This window comes from Mirounga angustirostris, unplaced genomic scaffold (assembly GCF_029215605.1).
Source record: "Mirounga angustirostris isolate CCGP_5_RB_7025 unplaced genomic scaffold, mMirAng1.0.hap1 SCAF_2, whole genome shotgun sequence".
Classification (NCBI taxonomy): domain Eukaryota; kingdom Metazoa; phylum Chordata; class Mammalia; order Carnivora; family Phocidae; genus Mirounga; species Mirounga angustirostris.
Window position 1 is genome coordinate 201,279,523 of NW_026991710.1, and position 26,361 is coordinate 201,305,883.

At 52.7% G+C, this 26,361-nt stretch overlaps 1 protein-coding gene across 12 annotated transcripts in view; it reads right to left on the minus strand.

Moving 5' to 3' along the window:
• ARHGEF10 (Rho guanine nucleotide exchange factor 10) overlaps positions 1 to 26,361 on the minus strand; it is a 105,313-nt gene that overhangs the window by 42,641 nt on the left and 36,311 nt on the right. For 9 of the 12 annotated variants that reach the window (XM_045879581.3, XM_064585726.1, XM_045879579.3 and 6 more), the window contains 10 exons: positions 20,724 to 20,887; positions 18,700 to 18,816; positions 16,082 to 16,196; positions 12,557 to 12,663; positions 9,464 to 9,541; positions 9,029 to 9,208; positions 7,345 to 7,461; positions 5,389 to 5,481; positions 1,736 to 1,906; positions 4 to 149 (listed from right to left, as the gene is read on the minus strand). In XM_045879581.3, coding sequence (XP_045735537.1) covers positions 4 to 149; positions 1,736 to 1,906; positions 5,389 to 5,481; positions 7,345 to 7,461; positions 9,029 to 9,208; positions 9,464 to 9,541; positions 12,557 to 12,663; positions 16,082 to 16,196; positions 18,700 to 18,816; positions 20,724 to 20,887 — 1,288 coding nt within the window. The remainder of the gene's footprint in view (positions 1 to 3; positions 150 to 1,735; positions 1,907 to 5,388; positions 5,482 to 7,344; positions 7,462 to 9,028; positions 9,209 to 9,463; positions 9,542 to 12,556; positions 12,664 to 16,081; positions 16,197 to 18,699; positions 18,817 to 20,723; positions 20,888 to 26,361) is intronic. The other 3 variants (XM_045879578.3, XM_045879577.3, XM_045879580.3) reach the window with 3 other exon arrangements.

Below are 26,361 nucleotides of genomic sequence, written 5' to 3' on the forward strand. Positions count from 1 at the left end.
CACCGTGCACTGACCGTGGCGCACATTAACACATCGCTCAGCATGAAGATGCGGCGTTCCTTCGTTTTAATGATCTCCCCTCTGTCGTTGTAAACGGTTTCTATCATATCGTCGGATCGCACGAGGTACCGATTCCCACTGCTGAGAAGCTGAACATTCAAAGTCACACTTGACATGCTTCCCGCAATCAAGTTCATCAAAAGAAGAAAAAGGGTGAGCGAAAGTCTTGCAAAATACAGGAGCATAAAGCGTCAAAACTTTGCAGATTTTCCCCTTTACAGAGAATTCATGCACTTCCAATCGTACTTTATGTGTATACTACGCAGAAGTCTGAGAGTGGCTTTTTTTTTTTTTTAACTACATAGTTTCATGGACAGTGTTTGGAGCTATTCTAAATGGTGAAAGGAGTCTAACCCAGCCCTTCTAAACACAATTCCTCCAGCTAAGAGATACTGACTCAGCAAAGGAGGGCTCATTTGTTTTCACCTGTCAGTCATACTCCTTCTCTTTAAATGACTTGCCCCAGTATAAGCTCCATTCCTTACAGACTCTCATCCACAGCCGGCCAACCATTGTTATTTATAACTCTATGCCGACCAGAATGTTTTATGTAAGTGCAATAGCTACTCGGGGATTTTCGTTTTCCAAAGGATAGCATAATTAAGAAAACATCTTAGCTTCTTGTGATACGCCAGATTTCATTTCACTGAGCCAAACACAGTACCTTTGGTCCTTTGCAGAGATGCTTTGTACTCATTAGTATGATGAGATAAGTCATATAGAAGGCAGACTTATAACAATTCAGCCCAAAGGAACATGGGGAATTCATGTTCAGATGGTCTGAACACCCAGACGGTGTTCTGATCCTTTATCTGCAGTAGCCAAGCTCACTGTCAACCTATTCTTGACATGCTCACGGGGATGATGAGACTGCGTGCACAGGTTCAGGATCGCTAGCAAGGGACACACACCACTTCCTCATCAGCCTTACTCTGTCCCACAGATTTGCAAGCACTGTTACCACAGGCAAGCAGGATCCTAAACAACATAACCATCACTTAACGCAATTTTCAGCTCATAGAAATTCCTATATAAATCATTTAGAAGATCAGGAAAAACCTGTTCCTCAAAATGTATTGAAGTTCTCATAGTTAAGCCACTGACTGTCACTATTTGGTAGGAAATTACCCCTACAGACAGAAATGAAAGTGAATTTAGCAATGATAAATACGATATGGAATTATTTAACACCGCTCCTATCAATGAACCTCTTCTTGTGGACCAGGGCTGTAAGTAAGTATGGTGAAGTCTACATAAAATCAGCTTGCTGTTGCAGGAAGAGGACTTGTCAATATAAAGCAGAAATACAGCCTAGGAACTGCTTTCATGCTGTATTTTCCTCACGTTTCCATGATAAACACAGCTTAGTCCATGCAAAGACAGGTACAGATAAGAACGTATGTAACATCCTTTGATTACGACCATCTAAGAGGAAACACCGCATTTTGGCAGTAAGATTCAGACCGTGTGAGGGTCTTGTGACTGTGGGAGCCCCTTCCCCGAGAAAACGCGCCCGGACCCGCCCAATGCTCTCCATCGACTTCCAAGGCAGGGCCCTGGGCCACGGCATCCCTGCAAAGCTTCCAGAAGATTAGTAGCAAGTGGCGGGAAGAATGGCGGCTTGTTAGTACAAAGCAAACTGAATCCCAGCACAGACTGAGAAGCCTCGGTCAACCTTGTTCAGGTATCTCTCGTTAATGGCTTTGGCGATGTGCTTGATCTCGCAGCGCTGGTCGGCGTCTCTCTTTCTCTCATTCAGCTTCTCCGCTAAGGTTTCCAGCTCTGTCAGCGCCATCTGAAGGGGCAGCCGGTCAGGGTGGCCTTTGGATGTATTCTTCAGCATGTCCTGGGGGAGAAAGACGGTGAACAGGAGACGTGTGACTGCTGGTTCCGAGGGCGCAGGTGGCTGCCCACGCACGTTCCCAGCCAGGAGCCGCGACGTCTGACGGTCGCGTCAGCTACTTCTGGGGGAGGATAAAATAAGCACCGGGGAGAGAGTAATAAGCCAAGTGACTCACGATTTGGATACACACTGGAACAGCTCCTTTTGCAAAAACAAAATGAACTCATTAAATGGCTTTGCTAATGGAAAAAAAAAACAGCGATTCCCAATAAAGGGCACTATAAATAGGAACGTGCCACATCTGAGAAACATCCCACCCTCTGCAGCTACGTTCCAGGTAACTCTGGCCTGTCTCTCTCAACCCGAGTCGGACCAGCGGACCCAGGCCCCGAAGGTCGGCTTCCACATGCGGAGTGGGCGGCATTACTCCCGTGCCTCCACCCCATCCCTGCTGCAAGGGAGCCACACACCCTCCCGTCCGTGTCCGCAGGGTCACCAAGGGAAGCGGAGGTTGCACGGAGGACGAGGGAGCGACAATCTGGTGACCGATAAAACGGCGCCACGTGCATCCATCGCGGGAGTCGGCATTCAGGAGCAACATCTAAGTGACAGTCCCGAGGGGGTCACCTCGCTTTTCCACCGGACCCTTAGTGTCTCAGCTGGCTCACGCAGACCACACCTTCTGCTGACGGAGTCAGACGCGGGCGGAGGCACCCTTCTCGCCCGGCCGCCCCGAAGCTGACGCCCGCTCAGCTGGCGTGGGAATGCCACCGGGCCCTCAGCTTGTGACCCGCTTTTCGTCTGAAGAAACCAACCCTCCAGAAGTGATGACATATTTCCGGTCTGAAAGGACCATATATACCGTGCTGTACGCCTGTTTCCCTACGAATCACTTCAAATCCTATCAAGGCCACGAAGTCACGTCACGACAATTCTGGCTCCAAAGTCACGAGCTGGCGGAGCCAGCCTGGGACCTGAGCACGACCAGGACGAGCACCACAGCAGCGGAGCTGTGGAGGGGACAGGGGGTCCTCCAGATGCCGGGAGAGAACCGAGTAAGGAAAAAGGGACGTCTGTCGTTCTGTCCAGACTGAGAGTCATGTTGGCCCAACACGGGACAGAGAATGGCAGCAGGATACAGTGAGACAGAGAGTCCTACGGGACCACGTGTCCCAAACCAGCGGGCCCGGAAAAGCCGGGGCCATGCAGCTTTACCCTGGATCGGGGAAGGCTGTGGGGTCCCAGCACCACCAGTAACAGGGCCCAGGAGAGCTGGGATCAGTGCAGAGACAGGGAGAGCAGGTGCCTGATGGGCCAAAGGAAGGGGAAGGAAGCACGCCGGGCCCCATGCCATCCCTCCCCGCGTGCGCAGAGCAGAACCCGGGAGGGAGGGAACACGCCTGCCCCGTCTTCCAGCCCGGCCACCAGCCCCCGCGTCCCCCTCAGGCAACAGCTCTCGGAGCCTCTTTACTGAGAGCAGGGTCCCTGGACGACCCACGCAATTCTGTCAGCCGCACAGACTGCACCCTCTGAGTCCAACCGTGCATCTTCCTAAGTGCCCCAGACGCGCCCTGAGCCGCCCCCTCGCCTGCCAGGGAAGCCGCTCACAGAAACCCGGGAGCTCTCCGGTGAGCCTCCTGGTGCCCAGGTAGACGGGGAGGGAGGAGGGAGCACTACACAGGGACGGACCTCACCGAGCCCACGGGCAGCCGGGTGCCACAACATACCACACCTTCTTCGAGTGCAGTGCCCTCAGGCCGAACTCCGAGAAATGCCGCCCAGGACCACGCCCCTGCTCCCAGCCGGCGCGGGGCTCCTGCTTCTGTTCTTTCCCACGGCCTTCCCACCCTTTCTAAAAATATATAATTTGGTAAACACCTGGGCCAAAGGTTTGCCATGATTTATTAACGGCCAAAAGCTGACGAGCTAGATTGAAAACTACACCCAACTTTAATTAACTAAGAACAAGAAACTATTCATGAGCGAGGCGTGAAAACCCAGCAGGGTCGTGGGTGACCAGTGATAACCAGGCATTCACTAGCCCGTCACCAAGCACAGTCTGCATGTGAGTTTGAACGTGCGCCACGTGGGTTATAAGGCGGATATGTCTTTGCCCTTGGTCCCTGTGTCCCCACCTCGCTAAAGAAGGAACTGTCTAGGGCACCTGGGTGGCTGTTGGTTAAGCGACTGCCTTCGGCTCAGGTCATGATCCTGGAGTCCCGGGATCGAGTCCCGCATCGGGTTCCCTGCTCGGCGGGAGGTCTGCTTCTCCCTCTGACCCTCCCCCCTCTCATGTGCTCTCTCTCTCATTCTCGCTCTCAAATAAATAAATAAATAAAAATCTTTAAAAAAAAAAAAAAAAGAAGGAACTGTCTAATTGGTTCCCTACCGTCTTCCTTCCTCACCGAACTACCCACCTGGAGCCTCCCACATTTGAAGAGCTCGGTAAATACCGGACAACTGGAGGAATAAAACACATTTTCTGGGTATTTTGATTTTAGGGGAAAGCAAACAGCTTCTGTTATTAACACTCTAACACGGACGTTGGAAACCAGAAACTGGATCTAATATGTACATATGATAACCGGACACTCGCTGGAAAAGGAACGTGGAAGAGAGGAAGACAGAAACAGCCCATGAGACTAGCCACGGAAGCAGCTGATACGAACAGTCTGACGTGTGTGTGCTTTCGCCCTCGGTTTTGTGAGCACTTCACCTAGCAGGTCCGCTTCTCACAGATTTGGACGGCCACACAGCAACCACAACCTCAAGGGAAGGGGCCTCGGCAACGATGCCGAGTGCCGGCCCATTTCCAGGGACGATGTCGCCGTTCACCTTTGCTGCGTTCCCAAACGCAAGCCACGCTGAGCCGCCTGAGGAATCTGAGCCAGCGCGGACTGACCTCAGAAATGCCACTTCAGGCAGCCCGCCATCCGCCTCTGTGCGGCGGGGCCCCCGGCTTTGGGGAGGACAGGGCCTGCACACAGACCGAGCGCCACATGGAATGCGTCACATCTGCCCTCAAAACCAGGTTTGTCGGAAACAACACATGCACCAATTTGAATGCTCTTAGTTTTCAACCACTTGGGGTCCACGGGTGAGCCTCTCCACGCACCGTCTGCAGACCGCGCTCACGACAGGCACGGTTTGCCCGAATCGTGACTTGGGCTCCTGAGTCCCCTGTCCCCTCTGGCCACAGAGGGTGGATCGTTTCTCCACCAGACCCCAGACCCAGACCCTGACCTAGACCCCGCCCCAGAAGGGGGCAGATTCCTTTCTGTCCCCGGGAACCCGCGTCTGGCCCCCTTCGCCCCTGCAGAAGCCGGCTGGTGAGGGTCCGCGGCCGTGTCCACGCTCGGGGCCTGCACCCCCCGACTCTGCCCCCCCGTAACCGCTCGGGGAAGGAGGACGGAGGAGGCCGGAGGCAGAACCAGGAGCACAGACGCGGCCTTCAGGCAGATGCTGGGAAAGGTGTGCGTCCTTACCTGGAGCAGCAGAATGAACTGTGGGAACCTCTGTATGGGCTTCATCATCAGACTGTAGAGCGTGACGCGGTCAGGGCTGGACTCCTGGCACTGCTGTGGGGAGAAGCCCGGCTTACTCGCGCTTCGGGGCTGCGGGGGTCCCCACCTCGGTCCCGCCACAACACAGACGCCTCGGCAGGCCCAGAGCCCACGCCCATCTTCACTCAACGGAGACAGTGCATGCAGATTTGCTGCAAAATCCTCCCCACACCTGGATTGCACCACATACATGCTTGCACCTCTGAGTCCAGAGCGCGTTTGCATTCGATGCTTTACGGGCCACCTCTGACTGCCAGGCAGGGTTTGTCCATTTACAAACGCATTTCAACCTTCTAGGGACTGAGCTAGTTTCTGAGATTCTACAACCACCTGAAAACTGCATTTACAAAAAAATAAAGAGGCGCCTGGGTGGCTCAGCTGTTGAAGCATCTGCCTTCCACTCAGGTCAGGATCCCGGGGTCCTGGGATCGAGCCCCGCTTCGGGCTCCCTGCTCAGCCAGGAGCCTGCTTCTCCCTCTCCCACTCCCCCTGCTTGTGCTGTCTCTCTCACTTACTCTCTCTCAAATAAATAAAATCTTTAAAAAAAAGAAGAAAAATACCCCAGAACCCCAAATAGGAGTTGCCAGGGCCCTTAAAAGCAGCCTGGCCCACGCACTGGGGCGAGTTCTCTGCGGTGGCCACTGCCGTCCAGGCTTGGCTCTGGGGGCGAGGGCCTCGGGGTGAGGGGTGGGGGTGACCTGGGCCTGTGTCCTGTGTGAGCTGCCCCAGGAGCGGCTGTGGCAGAGGATGTCTGGTCCGAGGGCGGCTCTCCCACGTGGCAGGGGCTTCCTAGTCCCTCGACGCGCCTCCCTGAGCCAGGGAGGGACGCTCCAGTGGGCCGGACCACTGCACACCGGGGTGGGGTCTCCAGCTAAGGGAGCGGTGTGGTCGGATGGCAGGGCTAGGGCCCAGCCCCACCACCATCAAGGCCGCTCAGCCTCCTGGCACCAATTCCCGGGCTAGGCCAGGATGACACACGCCCTTGTCCCCAGGCTGCCTGGCAGGAGGTCACCTGACAGTGGGGGCTGCGGCTGGCCCCTCGGCTGACATCCCGGGTACCGTCAGTGTCCACCAAGACAGTTACAACCTCCCCCGAGGCAGGGAACGTCTGAATGTGTTTCCGTCCCCCAGGAGCCGTGCTGTGATATGGAAAGCCCGCCGAGCACCGAGACCCCTGAAGCTGAGGGCTGGTGACCAGGGAAGGGGTTGGGGGTGGGGAATTCAGCCTCAGTGTAACCGGCCAGCGAGAACATCACCTGAGTCCACTCGCTGCAGGTAGCAGGAGCTTCGAGAATTTAAGGAACAGGGACAAACCCTGGCTCAAGGTTTTATGACAGGAACTGGGGCCTCGTGCAAGTGAGGTCTGGGGCCGGTGGCTGGCCATGGTGACGGACCGTGGCTAAATATCCCAGGTCAGCAACTCCGCATCGTCAGCGTCAGACGTACCTCACCTCTCACCAGAGCCCTCGGCCCATGGAGGGCCCGTCCTGCGGCGGTCAGCTTATCGCCATGACTCGAATGGGGCCGGAGAGCTCCACCCCAATCCCAAATGTTCTTTCTGTTGCCCCTAATGCCATGCTGAAGGACAGAAGGCCAAAGGCAGCTTCCTCTGGGATCGGACCTTACCTCTCGGCCTGCCCATCCATCCACCCCCTTCCAAGGATGTGCAAATAAAGGTTATTTTCAAAAAGCTCTGCCACCCCTGAAAACTCATCTTCATTTCTAGCCCTGAGCCAACATGTCGATACCAATATCTTTATGACAAATAACACGATATGTGTAGAAGCAAAGTGCGGTAAAACTTCACTACAAAGTATTTTGACATGGAACCTGTGATCAGAGGGTGTGAAAACCCAAGATGAAAAAAAAAGTGCTTACCTTTAAAAACTCGAGAAAAGCAGGCTTTGTAGCACACGTTTTCTTGAGGATTGCCACCGCTGTGCTGAAATTATTCACGTACTCGCTATAGGCATCGAGCACCATGGATTTGGAAAACTGAAATAACAGAGAACAGTGAGAACTATCAGCAGTGCGCAGAGCCCAGGGCCTCCCTCCTCGGGGACGTGATGGAAGATCCGAAACCTGCCCTAAAAGTAAGCTCCCAGTCACTGCAATGTTTCCACAGGACACACTTCATTACGACCCCGTGTGGCTTTTCTTCTTCTTTAAGCAAACTTGTTGGGAATTGTTTCAACAGCGGGTCAGTCTCACTTCGCTCACCCCGATGTGCTTGTCGGCATCCTTGTTCCCGTCCCTGGCGGTCTGGCCTTCAGCTAAGCGGTGTCCCTGACTACAGACACCCGTCTTTAGCTTCCGGTCAGTCCTCACTCTGGATTTCACCTCCAGAGGAGGACGCCATGCAGGCCCCTACAGCCTGCCTGGCGGGCCCTGAGCGTCCCCTGGAAACGCTCTGGGGGAGGAAGGAAACTGATTCCCTCCGGCTTCTCTGGCGGAGGGGCCACGCTGGTCCCTGTCCTGTTTCCCTAGAAACACCAAGAGGCCTCCCTCTGGTATTCTCCTAAGAGCCCACAAATTCTCAAGATAAACAGGCATATCCATGAGCAGGTATCTGATGTGACCGTCACTTACAGAAAAAATGCTTTCATCTCAACTATATATTGTCTAAGTTTTTTTCCTTTTAAAAAAAAAATGTTGCCAAGGTCAATATTTCAAGATAGAGTAATTGTAGACAGTGAACGTATAAAACAGCCCGAAAATGCAACTGCAAAGTAAATATGCAGTTTCCTCTTTGTTTTCCATAAAGATCCCCAAAAGGCATCATGCAAATATTTTAGTAAGAACTCCTGTTTCCGTGTTGTGTTCGAGGCATCCTGTAATTTATACACGTCCTGTAATTTACATACGTCATCAAGCCCACACAATTCTATAGGGAAAAAGGTTTTTCGTGTCGTTATTACAGCATTCGCTTAAACGGCCACTTGAACCTTCAATCTGATACCCCTTTGCTCCCGTAAGCTCCCACGTCTAGACGGAATACTTACTAAGCATAATACACATGGTTCATAAACGGGACACGGATGAATCAGAACTGCCGGATGCACGCAGGAGGCTGCTGGTTTCCAGAGCGGGAAACGTGAATGCACGCCACCACGTCCTGTGTCAGCAGAGGCCTCGAGACGGCGTCTGCACAACAGGGCCCGGGCCACAGAGTACTGGCTAGAGGGGACACGTGGGTATTTTCCGCTGCCCCCCGACAGGGACAGGGAGCAGGGCGAGACCCACCTGCCCCGGGGGTGAGTGGGACAGAGCGGCACCCCGGCTCGCCACCAAAGCCCTGCTCCCACTGCGCCGTGAGGCACAGGATAGAGCTGGTGGCATTCCAGATACACGCCCGGCGAGCCTCCGGATGGTGTCCTGACCACGTGCACCTGAGCCCTCGCCTCGTGTGCGCTGAGCACAGCACTGTGACCCCACGGTGGCCCCGGACGGCACCGAGGCCCACTGCTAACCCGGACACCCAGCGTGAGGTGTCCCCCAAGCACGGAAACCGGGGCAAAGCACAGGCGAGCTCCGTGGGGCGGCGGGGTCCGCCAGCAATTACCGAAGCCACGAAGACGTCCCCGATGGTTTCCACGGAGTCCCAGTCGGCCACGCGGCTGGCCAGCGCAATCTGGAACATTCCGTGGCACTGCAGCAGCTCCTTGATTCGGTAGAACACCACCTTCAGCTTCCTCTCGCTCAGGATCTTTGGCTCCATCTCCGACAGCGGCTTCTCGTACTGCTAACGAAGACACGCGGGAAGACGGGACAGGCTCTTTAGAGGGTGCGCTGAAAACATACGGAGACGTCCCCTCACGTACGTCACGGTTCACGCAAACCCCACGACTCTTCACGTCCACACACAGACCCAACACTCAGCGTGTCCTGGGACTTCCGCCACTGGGATCACGTCACGGTTCGTGGGCGCGCGTAAACCCGCGGGTGTGCAAAAGGCCTGTGAGGCCCGAGTCTCCCCCGCGACACGACGCTTCGGTACCTCCAGAATCCTCTTCAGAGCATCCACGTAGTTCTTTTCGCTGTCGACCACTGAGCCCAGGATGTATCTTCTCACGACCTGTTGGCGGTTGGAAAACACAGCGGTAAGCAAACTGCTGCAGAGAACAGAAATTTCACTTCTCGTGGATAAAGAACTTTCTTGTTCTGTTTCTTGGTCCTCAAAACAGGAGGCAAAGGAAACCTCCACAGGCCTCTAGGGCGCTTTGAACGGTGCGTTAGCTAACGTTACAGGCACAAAACCTACTTTCCCTGTTGCCACAGTCACGAAATAGGTCAAACCTCAAATTACAAACTGTAAGGACAGCGAGACAAGTGACGTTACAGTAGGAATGTCAACAACTGTGAGCTGAAGTAACGGTATCTTCTGGGCCCTACGCTGCGTTACGGGATGTTTCACGTAGGACTAAAGCATGAAAAGAGCCGTTCCAGTCTTGACTCAGAATGCTAGTAGCGGAATAGATCGAGTGAAATTATTATTGCCAAGTTGTAGAAGGAGAAACAGCTTTGAAAGGTGGAAGACCAGGGGCGCCTGGGTGGCTCCGTCGTTGGGCGTCTGCCTTCGGCTCAGGTCATGACCCCAGGGTCCTGGGATCGAGCCCCGCATCGGGCTCCCTGCTCAGTGGGGAGTCTGCTTCTCCCTCCTCCACTCCCCCTTCTTGGGTTCACTCTCTCGCTGTCTCTGTCAAATAAATAAAATCCTAAAAAAAGGGGGGGGGAGCCCTGGGTGGCTCAGTCATTAAGCATCTGCCTTCGGCTCAGGTCATGATCCCAGGGTCCTGGGATCGAGTCCCACATCGGGCTCCCTGCTCGGTGGGGAGCCTACTTCTCCCTCTGCCTCTCTCCCTGCTTGTGTTCCTGCTCTCGCTGTGTCTCTTTCTGTCAAATAAATAAATAAAAATCTTAAAAAACAAAAAAAGGAAGAAAGAAAGGTGGAAGAGTAGATTAGTTTGGCTCGAGAGCTTTTGACCAAGCGAAGACATACTCAGGAAGGGGCGGGGGGGGGGGGGCGCAGCTTGTGGATTAAGGCCAGTGAGCGGCTCCCGCCTCAAACACGCAGGTCAGTCAAGCACAGGGATGGGACTCTGGGCACACAGTTCTGTTAAAGGCCAGTGATGATGCTGGGCACTGGCCAGTGATGATGCTGGGCACTTCCATCAAGCCTAGACATAGTCTGGCAAGTTATTTTTGCCAGTAAATGGAAAATGAGCACAAAATTACAGGAAGGCTGCCTCTAGACCCCACCCACCCCAGTCCCCCGCCCCCCCAGGCCTGCGAGGAGGAGGGGAGGCTCGCGACAGGAACCACAACGCCACCCAGCGGGTGGAGACGGCATTTTCCACAGTGCAGAACATTCCAGAGCTATGGAGTCTTACAAAACGTGACTGACAAGGGAGCGACTCTGTCCACAAAAAGGACCACTCAAATTCACAAAATTAAGATAAAAACCAGCGCTTCTAGGGCAGGTAAAGAGTACAGAAGGGTCTGGGGTTAAAAGAGGCCCCCGCGAGGCTGCCAGCCGCCCGGCCCCGTTCACACTCAGGAGTCTAGGCACTGACCCCTCGCTCCACGAGGAAGGCTAGACCCCACAACCCAGTCACTCCCCAAACTAGCAGAGGGCCCATCTCCGCCACCCTTTTTCCCGAATTCAGATTCCAGATGCTGCAAGTCTCCTCAGGCAGAAGATCTGGGGTCAAACCCAGGAAATTACAGACATTTGTAACAGCCCTGAGAGGACTCTGAGAGGTCAGGTCCCACGTCCTCTACACAGCTGTTCCCCACTACGTCACAGTGTCCCACCTGTGCTTGCTGGGAGGGAGGGCCCTGCTTCACCCGACACCACGTCCTCAGACAAGGGGACCCAAGTCCCAGTCACACTGTGTCCCCCCAGGAATGAGCACGGAGACCCCATTAGTGGTCAGAGCCCCGGGCCGCACAGGAGTGGGGCAGGAGGGACCCAGGTAGAGAGACCTCAAAGGAACATCGAGGGTGTTTTTGGGAACTCAAGGCCCTTTCTCCAACCGGGGCTGGAGAGCAGCGGGTGAACCACAGACCGGGACAGCCAGCACCGCGCCCCGCGGGGATCGCAGCCACACGTCCCCAGGGAGCACCGGACAGCGCAGAGCATTTACGGTCCATCCACCTGACTGACTGAGGATTTAGGATTTTAGGTTTGGGGATCAGAGACCTGGCTGAGGCATCGGGCCCTACTGCGCCCGGGGCAGGGCGCCACCCCCACCATCGGCCTCCTCGGGGCCGCGGCGTCCTCCCGTGGGACGTGCGCGCGGACACGGAGGGATGTGCCAGCACTTGATGACAGGCAGCGCGCTCGTGTGGGTGCCCATGGCGGCCCCACACGCCCGTCGCCACGTCCTCCTTCGCTCCCGACGCGCTCACAGATCAGCCACCGCCCACAGACACGCTTCCTCGTCCTGTCAGCCCTGCTGCGCGGGCTCCCCCTTCAACGCCCGTGAAACCTGAGCTTCCTAGTCTGCAGACAACGATTAACGGCCCCTGGGCATCCTCCCAACTCAGCTCTTTGTTCAGACTCTGACCTTAGCACTGTCACCACCTTGTTCCGAGCCACGCCGCTCTCCACACGTGTCTACCCAGCGCTGTGTGTCTCCAGGACGTGCGTCACGCTGACCCCGCACAGAACTCTCCAGGGCCCCCCGAAAGCCCCAAACTCTGCTCCACGCTCTGGTCCTCAGGCTTTCTTTTCCTTTTACCCAAAGATCATCAAATGGACACCACCGCATTTTTTTCCCTCTGCTACCTCTTTCCAGAGGCTAAGAAATTCACTGATCTCCTGCTGATTTCACCAGTTGCTGGAAGCCTTTTACTCTGCATGTGAGGCACCGCGTACATGCTAGTGTCTCTCGGTAAAGTCCCCTGCCAGTAAGAACTGGTATAAATCACACCCATACCCATCTCACACTTACTCGGGGGTGATACCCAAACACGCGTGGGCCAGAGAGCCCGCGGCCACCGAGGCCACAGAGGGGCCGCGAGCGGGGGATGGCGGGGGCTCGGCCGGGGGGACACAGCCACGCCAGGAAGCAGCCCCCCATCCTACCTGCTGCTGAGATAGACCTTCAGGCATCGGGGTGAGGACGGCTTCTGGATGTTTGCAGTCAACATCAATAAATAAATTCTGCTCCTCTTCAAGACAGGGTCTGTGATCTTAAAGAAAAGTCAGAATGCACTAGTTGGACCTTGAAACGATATATTCATAATATTACAGCGTGGGGAAAAAAAAAAAAACAACGCTTCAGGCAGACACTTTGATTTTCCGTGCTTATGTTCCACTGGGCCATGATTAAATTGAAATTTTAACAAGAAAACCCAAGAAAATAGCCTTTCCACCAGAGGAACACAATGTCCATCGGTATCTGAAGTTTTCAATACTTGGACGTTTAATTTCAAAAGGCAGAGGTGTCCTTTCAATACCTGGTTGGTAAGTCAGAACTAAATACTTCAATTTCTTTTTTTTTTTTTTAAAGATTTTATTTATTTATTTCAGAGAGAGAATGAGAGAGAGCACATGAGAGGGGGGAGGGTCAGAGGGAGAAGCAGACTCCCTGCCGAGCAGGGAGCCCGACGCGGGACTCGATCCCAGGACTCCAGGATCATGACCTGAGCCGAAGGCAGTCGCTTAACCGACTGAGCCACCCAGGCGCCCTAAATACCTCAATTTCTTAATCTATAAAATACCGCATTCAGAAACAAAGAAGGGCAGCTGAGAGCACTCGCTCAGTAATCGACGAAAGCTAAGTGGAGACTCAGTGCTATTTCTTGACTTTCTGTCTGCCTTGCTCCCTGGGAAAGCACAGCTACCATCAAATCAAAACACTTAGACCAAAACTCAATTTATCTTTAAAAACTTGGCTATAGCTAAATAATCCACAGAATGCTGGAAAACAGAAAAGCAAAGGGGTTTTTAGCTAACAGGAGCTCAGAGATGATCAAATTCCAATCTCCAAAAGCCTGGCTGCACAGAAACGTTTGTGAGGAGCTTGTAAGAACCTACCAGTGTCTACACACCCACGAGAGCAGCCCAAATCCGGAGCGCCGACCACACCACGTGCTGCGAGAGCACGGAGCATCGGGGGCCCCCACGCACGGCCGGCGGGGTGCAGAGTGGCGCAGACGTTTTGGAGGACAGTCTGGCGCTTTCTTAACAAAAGTAAACACACTCTTACCCTACAATCCAGCAATGACACTCCTCTGTATTTAGCCAAAGGAGCTGAAAACTTATGTCCACATACAACCTGCAATGGGTGTTTACAGCAGCTGATTCATTGCTGCCAAAACCTGAAGCTACCAAGATGCCCTGCAGCAGGTGATGGACATAAAAGCTGCAGTCCACCCAGACGCGGGATGGTGTTCAGCGCTACAAAGAAACAAGCCTTCAAGCCATGAACAGACGTGGGGGAGCCTTAAGGGCATGTTACTACGTGAAGGAAGCCGGTCTGAGAAGTCCACGCACGGTCGGACTCCAACTCTGACAATCTGGGGAAGCAAAACCACAGAGACAGTGACAAGATCAGAGGCTACCAGGGGTTGTGGTGGAGAGAGGAACGAGCAGGTGGAGCACAGGGGACTTTTAGGGCCGTGAAGCTACTCTCTGTGGTACTCGTAACAGTGGGTACCTGTCACTGGACTTGTGTCCAAACCCACAGAAGGCACCGCATTGAGAAGGAAACCGTGCAAATGTACTGCGGACTCCGGATGATGATGTGTCCACGTGGGTTCATCAGCGGCGACAAATCCACCAAGATGGCGGGGAAGCTAGGGTTGGGGAGGCGGTGCGTGGCGGGGGAATATATGGAAAATCTCTGCACCTTCTGCTCAGTTTTGCTGTGAATCTAAAATTGATCTTAAATAACAAAGTCTTAAAAAGAGACAGAACAGAACCTTCTGGTATCCAGGGTCCCCCCCTCGGGTTTCACGGATCGGTCCCAGGGCTGCTGAGCCTGGGTACATGGGATTTGTTAAATGCTCCCACTTCATTCATGAGTACATCCAGGTTTAAGAACCACTAATTCAGTCCCATCTTCCCATTTTGTATCTTGGGAAACTAAGGTCGTTGGGCTCAGGGAGGCACCTGACCAACTGCTGCACCCCTCTGGGGGTCCCCATAGACCTCCTCCCTGCCCAGCTTGGGGCTCCCTGCCCGTCCTGTGTGCTGGCCTGCAGATTCCTGTTCAGGGTCTGGGGTGGGGCCCCAAATCCCAGCCTGGGCACCTGTCAGACCTGCCCAGGCCCCCCGTGAAGGGGCTTGTCCTGGGGGTGCCTGGCACGCTGCCAGTAGCCGATCAGGGCACGCACTGTTATCAGAAGCTCCCCACCCAGCCGTCTCCTTCCCAAGTAACCCACTGGGGCTCCTGACAGCCTTTTCTGCATCTTGTTTCAAGACGCTGAAGATTTCTCTAGGACTAGAATTCATACAAGACTCTAGTTCGTTTTAGCACCCATTTCACACTGTCCTCCGAGACCGCTCCTTACGGAAGCGCGGTTTCACGGTGCTTTGCGGGCACGGCTACCAGCAAATGCTACGCGAGCAGCAGCTCGTCTCTCAGAACACTGTGCAAAGAACAAAGTCGAGTTCTTCAAGGAATCTGTCAGGGTCCCGCCGCCCACTCCAGGGAAGTACGCTCCCAGCCGCCGTGTAGGTAGCCAGCTGTCTTGTAATAACGCACCCCTGTGAAGACATCTTCCCAGACGTCAGATAATCCTCGGTCCACAGCTTGTTGTCCACATGGAACACTCCAGACACAACCCCTCTCTCTGACGCAGATTCACCATTGAATCCCTCTGCCGAGAGCCTCAGGAAACCTGAAACTTCTGGAATCATCCCAGATCTTTCCTCACCAGCAAAAGGGTTCCTAAAATCCCTGCTTAGAACAAGCCCTCTTAGCCTGTGTCTTTCTGGGAAATACACATACACAAGAGAACCTACACTCAGTGAACAGATCATCCATTATTATGCCTTATCAAGAATAAACTTGCTGGGGCGCCTGGGTGGCTCAGTCGGTTAAGCGTCAGGTCATGATCCCAGGGTCCTGGGATCGAGTCCCATGTCTGGGTCCCTGCCCGGCGGGGAGCCTGCTTCTCCCTCTCCCTCTGTCCCCACCCCCCCCTTTCTCTTTCAAATGAATAAATAAAGTCTTAAAAAAAAAAAGAAAAAGAATAAAGTTGCTGAGAATCCAAACTGACTGAGGTCCGATACCCAAGGGGATTTTGGGAGAGAGAGCAGAGAGTGAAGTCCCCAGGGCGGGGGTTCACGAAGGGCCGGTGTGCTGAGAGGAGACCAGAGAAAGAGAAGTGAAGTCTACCACCCATGAGAATTCACCCAACTTTCTGTTGCCCGTTGTGTGTGTGCATGTCCATCCCTGGGCTACTGCACAGGTCCGAGCATGTCCTCAGCTGAGAGAGCACACCCTCCCCCCATCTGGGAGGGGAGACCCAAGTGGCCCAGCTAAGTCAAATCCCAGCGACGAGCACGGTGCTGAGGGGGGTGCTCGTGACGAGCCCATAGCTGCACTCCACGCCACCAACACGCTGTGTGACGGACGGGTCTGCAAGCCAGGCCACACACCTGGAGCCATGAAGGACCTGGTCCGAATGAGAGAGCGGCCTCTCTTCACGGCGGCCTTTGTCTTCTCGAGCCCGTCCTTCGTGCCCTCCTTGGCGGCCTTCATGAGCTTCTGCATCTGTAAGAAGAGCGGGAAACATGAGAAGTGACACCGTCGATAAAACTTCACTTGCTGCTTTTATTTTAAAAGAATACTGTCAAGTAGCTTGGTCTTAAAACGTGCCCTCAAGTTGGCTTTGTGGCCGGGGCGGGGGGGCTCACTTGCTTGCTGTGCGTGCATGCGTGCATGTGTGTGTGTGTGGCTCGGGCCATGTTTTGTGTGTTTAACAAAAAAGAAAGAAGGAAGGGAAGAAAGAAAAGCGCACTTGACCAACCAGCCCTTCCTCGACCTGGGGGAGGGGGGAGGGGGGAGGGGAGGGTCTCCGCTGCGTGTAAGGTCAGTCTCCGTCACTCCGGGGACGACTCACAGACACAGTGCTCTGCAGACCTCAGAGGCAGGGAATCGAGAGCACACAGTTACGCAGCGGGCCCGGGTCACAGGGCGCACGCAGGGCACGGCGTGACAGCCCCCCAGCTGCCTTCCTGAGCTCCCCGGGAGGCAAGTCCACGGCTTACAGGGGCGCCCACGGGCTGCTCGGGCCCCGCTGCGGGCTGTGGGCAGCCAGAACCCCACCTCCCACCAGAGTGCCGTGTAGGGGTTCTGGTTCCCTAAACCCAGAGCCCAAGGACACACACACACACACACACACACACCAGCCGTCGGGGCTCAGAGCCGCAACGACCTGCTTTGGCTTCTTACCTCCCTATCCTCAAAAACTCTAAGGTCTGAGGTACTGGCCATTGGGTTCCAAGTGATTCTTTTAGAGAAACCCCAGATGGCCTCCTCCAAACCAGCACCCAGTCCAAGGGGCCCCGCACTGCCTGCCGCCCTGGTCCTCCTGCCGATTCCCTCCTGACACCGGACAGATTTCAACCCTGCCAGGGTGTCTCGGGGCCGGATCATCAGGGCCCGGGTACCTCCCGGGGCACACACTGGTGTCAGACACGGACCGCGGCCCTGGCTGTCCCTGCGCGTCCTCTAGCCCCCCGAGCCTCCACCAGCTGCACCCAAACCACGTCCACGCTCGCTAGCTGGGACCCTGCTCCAACGTCCACAGGGCACGGCCACCGCAGCTCCTCTGAGTCCTGCATCCCCTCCTCCCCTTCCTGGGGACGTGCCCTTCACCACACGGGCCACCTCCCCTGCCGGCCACTGCTGGGGCCTCCACCTGCACCCCTCCCACTGCTCACCTGCCTGCAAGACACCTCTGCGTCTTCTCCTGACCCAACAGCCTTCCCAGACTTCATCTTCCTTACCCCACGCTGGACCTCTAAGCCTCAACCTTCAGCCAGACCCTGGCCAGGGTCCCTCAGATGAGAATCAGAGAATTGCAAACAGACGACCAAAGGGGGCCAGACTGCAAAGCGCCTGGTCCTCGAGCAGCGATGAACACCCAGGTTCTGGGGAGCTGCGGTGCCTGTCCCAGATCACGCAGCGGCCAGGAGACAGAGCCAGGGCTCCCGCCCCGTCCTAGTGTCTGCTTCTGACTGGAGGAAGGGGGTCTGCTTGGCCTGGCCCTAATTACTTACCGTGTCTCACTGCTCCCTGCTTCCCAGCACATGCTGCTCTCCCTGCCACACACCTGCTTCCAAACTCCTCCACCAAGCTGGCCTCCTTCACGCCTCCCCGTGACCAATGACTGCGCTCACCGCTCTCTGCAAAATCGCGCCAGGCCCCAGACACTCCCGTGTGGCCTGCTGCCTTAGATTCGTGCACGGGAGCCAGCCAGAGGCTGGGCTGAAGGAAGTGACGTGACCCCCCGAGTTTTGCTCCTGCTGTGGGAAGCCCAGGACACAAGGACACCCCGGAATCAAGCAGGTGACTGTAACGGAAGCGAACATCTATCTTCAGTTGGACGCTATTTAACACATACAAACAAGTCACAGAACGTCGGAAGGACAAGAGACCTAACGGACGTGAACGTTACTTGACAGTGCCCTTTTAAAACACCCCTGCGAGGACCGACCGCCACCACGTTCAAACCTAGCGGTTCTCCAACCTGCTGGCCCTATGAGCTCTGTTCATCTGGCTTTCACTGGTCTACGTTTACTGGACGAAGGGTTAAAATTGAGAAAAATATCAAACTTTCCTGAACATTCATTTAGAAATGATAATAAACCTGTTCCGTGTTACCGAAGCAGTGCATTCATGAACCGCCACCGAATCTCCCCAACGACAAGATAGGTGGTGCGGTCGCGCACGTCTGGAAATCTCTCCGGCATCTCAAAGACGGCGGACCCTGCAGGCCAAGGCTGCGGTGTGCCACCCAGAGCGGGGCCTCGGGGACGCTCCCGTCCGCGGTAAGCGCACGAGGGAGACAGAGGGTAAACAGCGTCTCAGATCTAATGTGAGCGCGCTACGCGGGCCTTGGGGACACCTGGGAGCCCAAGACCACACTTTGAGAACCCACACTGTTGGGTTAAAAAGGGCCAACGTGGTGGCCGTGGTGCTTCTTGTAAAAGCACGCCTGTCTCTGAACAAGCACGTTCAACGCAGCCGGTCAAAAAATGAACCACACTACCTTGAGTTCATGTCTCTGCTTTAGCTGCTGCATCTCTGTGGCTCCCACCGTGTTTGCCATCAAAGCTCTCATCTTTTTCTCATAGTGCTCCTTGAAACGGGTTAGGTCATGGGAAAGCTACAGCACAGAGAGAGACAATCTTTTCACAAGGACGCTCCTTCCGGAACCGTGAGACCGTCTTACGTTGAGAGGACGTGGCGGGGGTGGCGTCTGCGGGACCCCACGCCCCACGGGGAGCCCCAAGTCTGGCCCACCAACTCCTGAGACATAAACATGAGGAAGTCAAACACGTGGGGCGAGGAGGCGACTGCGGACGAGCCAGACTGGAGACTTTTCTACGCCAGCCAAGAGCGACTATGGGAACCAAAGGAGCTGGGGCCTCCTTCCCCTGCATTCTGATGACATTAAGATGATCAAACATGTAAGTAAACAAGGCATAAAACTATTCTTTTGTGTCAGCACCAAGGCAGACGATACCCGAGTTCAGGACTGCCCCTACATACAGGGCATCGTGATTTGGGAACGGACAGGACACATTTTTAAGCCTCCAAACTGATGTAACGTTTGTTGTCTCAGCGGACGGGGAAGGGGAGAAATCCTGCAAAACACTGTCCACGTGATCACACAATCTCAGATACGGAAACCAAGGCCTCGAGGCTTCTCCAGCAAATGTTTCCCACATCAGCTCAGGAAAAGACACTTTAAGCAAATTTTCATTAAAAATCTGGGCTTTTTTTAGTTGACTAGTCAACAACCTAAGAGTGTTCATTCAGTAGGCCGTTTTTAAATCATGACTTAAACGAGAATGCCCGGTCCTTCCCACGGCCCTATCTTGCTGACCGTCCTCCCAGCCGCCTCAGGGTGCGGCCAAGCTGGGGCAAGGGAGGGAGGAGGATGCCCATGTGATTATCCCACACTCATGAGCCACCCTGTGGGCCGTTCACCTGCTGGGAAGCGGCCTCTCACTTGGCATTTCGGGGGGCCTGCCCGGGAACAGAGTTCCATTCAGAAGGCGAGGAATACAGTCTTTCAGTAAGTGTGGGAGTGGCTGGTCCGTGGGCACCTGACACCCAGCCTGCCAACAGAAGGAAACTGAAGAGTGTTTTAGCCATTCTTCCGAGGCCCCCAGGCATGGCTCTCCAATCTCAACGTAAGCCCAGCGTGGCAGGTGCATGGAGTCAACGTGACTACGGCTTCCCTCGCCAGTTAGTCTCAGCTGTGCTGAGTGCCGGCAAGGGGTCCAAGGAAAGGCTGTAATGATGTGATGTGCTCAGGTGACCTACACAAAGGGGTAGGTTCTTCTGGGCTTCATGAAGCCAGTTCCCAGAGTATGAGAACACTGGGTGACCCGTAACCACATGCAAGCTGGACACACATGGGAGCCACAGCCAAAAACCCACCACTCTGCTCCCTGGGTGCAGGTGGGGCCGGTGATTTGCCCACAGTGTCACACGGGCCAGTCTCCCTGTGCCTGTGGCCGGACGCTCAGCCTCACACAGAAAGCCCGTGAAGCCTGCAGACACATCAGTGAGCATGAGCGCAGAGGACCCCGTTCACAAACAGCCAGAGCCCAGCAACCAGTTCTAGAATTCACGCTCCTCATCTCTGAAGCTCCTCTTCAGACCTTGACCTCAGGGGTCACGCACACGCGTGCACACACACACTCCACTCAGGACAGATAACTGGGCAGCTCAGGGGCTCTGTCCTTCAACACCATCTGCATCTCACAGAGACCTGACGCTGTCCACTCGGGGTGCCCGGAAGTCGTGCCTATCTGTGCACAAACAACGCAGAGAACAGTCACTGAGGGCCTTCTGAGTGTGTTTGTAAAAACTGAATTTCCCATCCTGCTACGATTATACACACGAGGTCAAATCAGGGACCCCTTCCCTACTGCTTACACCTTCCTCACACTACGTGCCAACATCATCAAGAACACTTAAATATCACGGGATGCAAATTTCAGAGGCCTGTTCACGTGCGACCGGCAGATACGCTGTCTCCCACACAGACTGAACACATACTTGCTTTTTGTGGCTACTGCGCAGGAAGGACCTGGGGACCCCGTTCTTGCACTCCGAGTCACTCTGCTCCTCGTAGCTTTCGAATTCACTTGAGCTCCAGCCGTATTCCAAAGAGCTGTTCCCACCTTCCTCTCCGTTCTCAACGTCATCGTAAATCATTTCATCTGAGGGCAAGAATGCCAAAGTGAAATAAAAAATGCAGAATTTGCTAGTTATGGTCTTGTGCATGCTTGTTGCTTCACCGTATCATGGAGAGCCGGGGGCTGGAGGCATATCAGGCCTCGGGGGGCAGGCTCCCCGATAAAGGTGGTGGGCGCCACCTCCAGGATGGGGGCAGCGATGTGCAGGGCTGGACAGAGCACCAGTGAACCCCCAGCCCCAGGTGCATCCTGAGGGCCACTGGCCTATAGGAATCTACCAGAATTATACCAAATACCTAGTTGGCCACACGAAGATAAATGTAGGGAATATAAACAGATTAGATAAGTAGATGATAAATGCATAGATGAGAGAGACATTCAAATATGATACATGGGAAGCTCACAGGAAACAACTAAATTTTGCCTTTGTGCTAACAATGGTCTAATAAATCTCATAACCTATTACTGCTTTTTAAATGTTTTAATCACATCAGTCATTTCAGATTTAGCAAAGAACACAGGTCTATGTCACCCAATACAAGGACAAGGGATCTTTAGTTTAAAACTTCCAAAGGCTTTAATTCCCACCTTTTACTTCATAATCTGTATTCTGCAAAAGTGAGTTCACTGAGCCGAGCCGCCTCATGGGCACTCCCAGGGCAAGGAGAAAGTCTTGACATTCACCACCGATTAATTAATCTGCTTCCTTTCTAATAGATGCCAAGGCCACAGGTCCACGAAAAGTAATCCTGGGATACGCCTTGAATGATACACTATGCAGTGGAACAAACAAATACAGGCGGGCTTCCCATTTTCAGCGCCATGCTGCTGGTGACAGGACTTTCTGAGAATGAAATGTCATTCTACAAACTTCCAGAATACCAGTGTCTCTCTGATCTCTATTACTTGTTAAACAAATGAGCATAAATGGTTATTTCAGATGAACTTTCTCAAGTATGAATGACTTAAGAGTAATTTCTGCTTAAATTATCACCGAAGGACAGTACAAAGTTAGATAAAAGACATTGTTTCCATGCCTGAAAATAATTCACATTTCTTGATTAAATTTATTCAATATGCATCCTCCACCGTCCTCTGTAATGAAACTTGGCCCTTAAAATCTTCAGTAATTAAACCTTGATGAATAGATTCTTCAGGGCCAAGAGCTAGCTTTGTATATATAATACTTAAAGGCAAACATTTGCTTTCACTGGAAATAAAAGTAGATAGGAACTTGTCACTTTGAAAATTCCTGTAATACTCCAGATTACCCTGGCCTTGCATGACATCTCCACTGGATTCCGATATATTCCAGAACGTAAGACAGAAATCCAAATTTCTGGTTGAAAGCACTAAGGAGTAAATGTCATCTGGGTAAAACAAGCCATATTTGAAAATGAGCTCACTTTCCAGGAGCCGCAGTGGCGTGGCTCAGCCACGCCTGAAAGACACCTACCTCGACCACAAACTGGGCAACTGGGGCAACAGGGCAGGTGGATTCTGGGGATGCAGCCGGACTCCGGCTTAGCCGCCATGCAGGTCATGGCCAAGAGCCATCCTGACAACAGCAGTTGGCCATGAGTGGAAGGGCCTGGTGACCCTCCATGGACCAGTCAGCAACGGACGCACCCACACGTGCCGGTGTGTGTCCATGCCCTGTTCCCCCAGCGCGGTGCGTGAACCCTGAAGCTGCCAGATTAGCACATCCTCCTCCCTTCACCAACTGCTCTGGACGTCGGGCTACTCTGTCTGCAGGAAACAGTCCGCACACATAGCACGGCAGGTGGTGCTCACACCTGCAGCAACATTTCCGGAGTGCGGGAGCGAGCGGCAGGTGCACCAGCTGGTCCCAGCTCTGGGGGAGACAGCGGAGGGCCCCTGCTCTCCTGTGGGCCCTGCTCTAGGGTCGGCTGGACAGCCTGTCCACCTTGGGGGCGTCAGAACCGTCACGCCCCAGGCACAGCGGACCACCTGGAACTTAGGGACGTTACCACTCAGTGGTCAGGATGTGTGACGGTAATGGTGCTCTATGTTCTGGAAAAGGTAGTGCTATTCGGGCCTCCCCTGCATGCTCAAACTTTCAAGGGCCCTACAGCGTCGTGTTAACTACAGAGGATTGATGGTTTGTGAATTATGAGGCCCTCCTCAGTTCCTAGATGCACGGAGCGAGGCTTCCTGACGCTGGAAAGTAAACACAGCCACCGGGCACGTGTTTCTCCCACAGGCCGGTGAAGGGAGAGCTGGTCTACCTGGCTGAGTTTTCTGGGCAGCAACCTTGCTGCCTGCCCTCGGCCAGGACTGCGGTGGGGAAGGCCCACCAGCCCATGAGTGTGCTTCATGCCACAAACCGTCTCCTCTCAACTGGTTAAAATGGTCAATTGTATGCGGCGTGCACTTGACCACAATTAAAAAATATACAGATGGTCACCATCTTATGTCACGAGAAAGTCTTCAGTGTCCTCCCAGTACTGTGACGGAACTTCACCCTAAATGGCCATATTTTGCACAAAGCACATAGGCCTCCGCTCTCCCTCGGACACGTCTGTGTCTCCACAGTTCACCAGACAGCCGATGTCCTAGACGGCGTGAATTCTGCAAGTATACCCACAAGGAACCTCAAAGATCTAGTGCCATCTACTTCACTGAACATACTGATTTAATTACCAAATACTTCACATGCACCAAAAAGCACCAAATAGCAGGCATGTGTGTAGACCCCACGTAAGCCCTGCGTCAGCGCCCGCTCCTGCAAAGCAGCCCTTGCAAAGCGACATGCACGCAGCCAGAGGCCTGTCCCCTCCCCAGGTCAGCAAGAATCAGTCCTGGCTTGCGGGTGTGCACTTACCTCTGAGGGGTGCATCTATCTAAAGGCATACGCACCCTAGCTCTGTGTCTTGCTTTTTGCTCATTGCTTCTGTGTGTGACTGTGTGTGCATTTACACATATACACACATCATTTATTCATTTTTAACTGCAGTATCACACTCTTGTATAAATTCACTGCCATATGTGGACCCTTTCCCCGAGTGTGGAGCCACTACGTTTCCCCTCATCGTTTGCTCTTTACAAATCATGCTGCAGAGGGGCATCCCTGCACACGGCTCCCTGAAGCAGGCATGAATTTCTCCAGGAAACACACCTGCCAGGAGACCACTGGTCTGTATCACCATCTGCACAATAGCTAGGTCTTTAACTAAAGTGTTTTTTCAAAATGATTGTGCCACCAAGAAGTTTAACAAGCAAAGAGCAAAGGGCCAGAGGGGACAGGGCCCTTTGTGATCCTAACAAGGGAGGGACCTGGCTGATGTGTGAGTGAAAGCACACACACCACACACATCAGCGCCCTGCAGGGCACTGTCCTCACAGGGACACCGCTGGCTCTACCCAGGATGGCTGTCACCTTTGGCAGGGAGACTACTGGTAGAACTGGTGCTGTTGTTTTGGTGTTGGAGGCCTCAGATCTCACCCCGTCTGGGTTGGGAAGGGCCTACCTGGTAGCATAAATTACCCCAAAATAAATTTCAAGTTTGTTTTTTACAGAAACCAGTCTTTAATTCCCACTTTATTTGCAGCATGCATGCATTTAAATAAATACCTGGAAGCACATTCCTTCATAAGTACTTCGGTTTTATTTATGAAGGGACCCCTATGTTAAGTGTTTGTCTCCCTCAGTATAGGAATCCTGAGGGCAGGACAACTCTGTTAGCTGAACCTAGATCAGTGCTCAGTACGTAACAGCGTCCAAATGCATTGTGGAATAAATAAACTACCAAGTGCTTTTAACTCTTTATAATTTAGTACACTGGATGTAGATTATGAGAACACATCCTTTATTAGGCTGAGGACGTTTCCCTCTATTATGAGGGTTTAACACTGAATGGCCATTGAATCTTATCAAGTGCATTTTAAGTATCTATTGAGATGAGTGTAAGGTTTATGTACTTTAGTCTGTTCCTGTGGAAAGGATGGTAAAAGAACCTGCTAATACTAAGGGATCCATAAACTCCTGAGACAAATCCAAAGGGTTAAGGTTGGCTTTTGCTTGTTTGTTGGGATACTACTGGGTTTTATTTCTTTACATTTTCATTACGATGGTCAGCAACACACCTTTGGGTGAAGGGGGTTATAAGCTTATACTAAGACCCTAAAGTGAGTTACCTGCTCCTGTCTTCTACTATCCATTGGAACTGTGTGTAGAGCAGAGGGACTGTCTGTCCACTGATGGTTTAGCCACTCTGAGCTGAGGACCCTGGTCTTAGTGGGCTGTCTGGCACATTAGTTAAGCAATTAATTCTAAATCGGGAATCATTATGCATTAATGTTTTCTATCTCAGATGCAGTCCAAGTGTTTCAACTGATTGATACCGAGTTGTTTCTAGAATCCCTTCATAGTGTTTATGGGTTTCTACTGCAGTTTCTTGCTCCTGATCCATTTTTCCTTCCCTCCTTCCTTCTGTCTCCTCCCAATAATATCCTTTCTTCCCAACACTACCAGAGGCTTGTCTATTTTCATATTATTTTTAGAGAACTGCTCTTTGGTTCTGTTGATACTTTCTATTGTTTCTTTGTTTTGTTTATCACTTTTGCTGCAACCATTTTTATTTCCTTCTATTTTCTCTAAGTTTACTCCACTATTCATTAATATAACTGAGTTGGATGCTGGCTCACTATTTTTCCATCTTCTTTTATTAACAAATGCCATTGTGTCTATAATTATTTTAAATCTATCCCATAAGAATTTATGTAATGTTTTCATTATTATTTAAGTCAAAATATTCCTAATTTCCATTCTGCTTTCAGCCTTGTCTAAGAGCTAGGTATTAGTGTTATTTTTTAATACTCAAATGTTACTTTTTATTGATTTTTTTTAAATCAAGGGAATGAGGCCTGAATACTAATTCTTTGGTATTTGTTAATATTTGCTTTGAGGAATGCTATATAATTTTTATAAATATTCCATATGTTTGAAAAAAGTACATTCTGAAACTATTAGCTTCAGATTCTATATATGGTCTTTAGGTTGATTGTATACTGTGTTCTTCTGCAGTTTACTAATTTTACATCCAGAATCTATGACCGTGGAAGGAGCTTTCTTAAAAACTCCCACTCCTTTGCAAATGACACTACAGATAAAGGGCTGGTATCCAAGATCTATAAAGAACTTCTCAAACTCAACACCCAAAAAACAAATAATCAAATCAAAAAATGGGCAGAAGACATGAAAAGACACTTCTCTGAAGAAGACATACAAATGGCTAACAGACACATGAAAAAATGTTCATCATCATTAGCCATCAGGGAAATTCAAATCAAAACCACACTGAGATACCCCCTTACACCAGTTAGAATCGCAAAAATGGACAAGGCGAGAAACAACAAATGTTGGAGAGGTTGTGGAGAAAGGGGAACCCTCTTACACTGTTGGTGGGAATGCAAGTTGGTACAACCACTTTGGAAAAGAGTGTGGAGGTTCCTCAAAAATTTAAAAATAGAGCTAC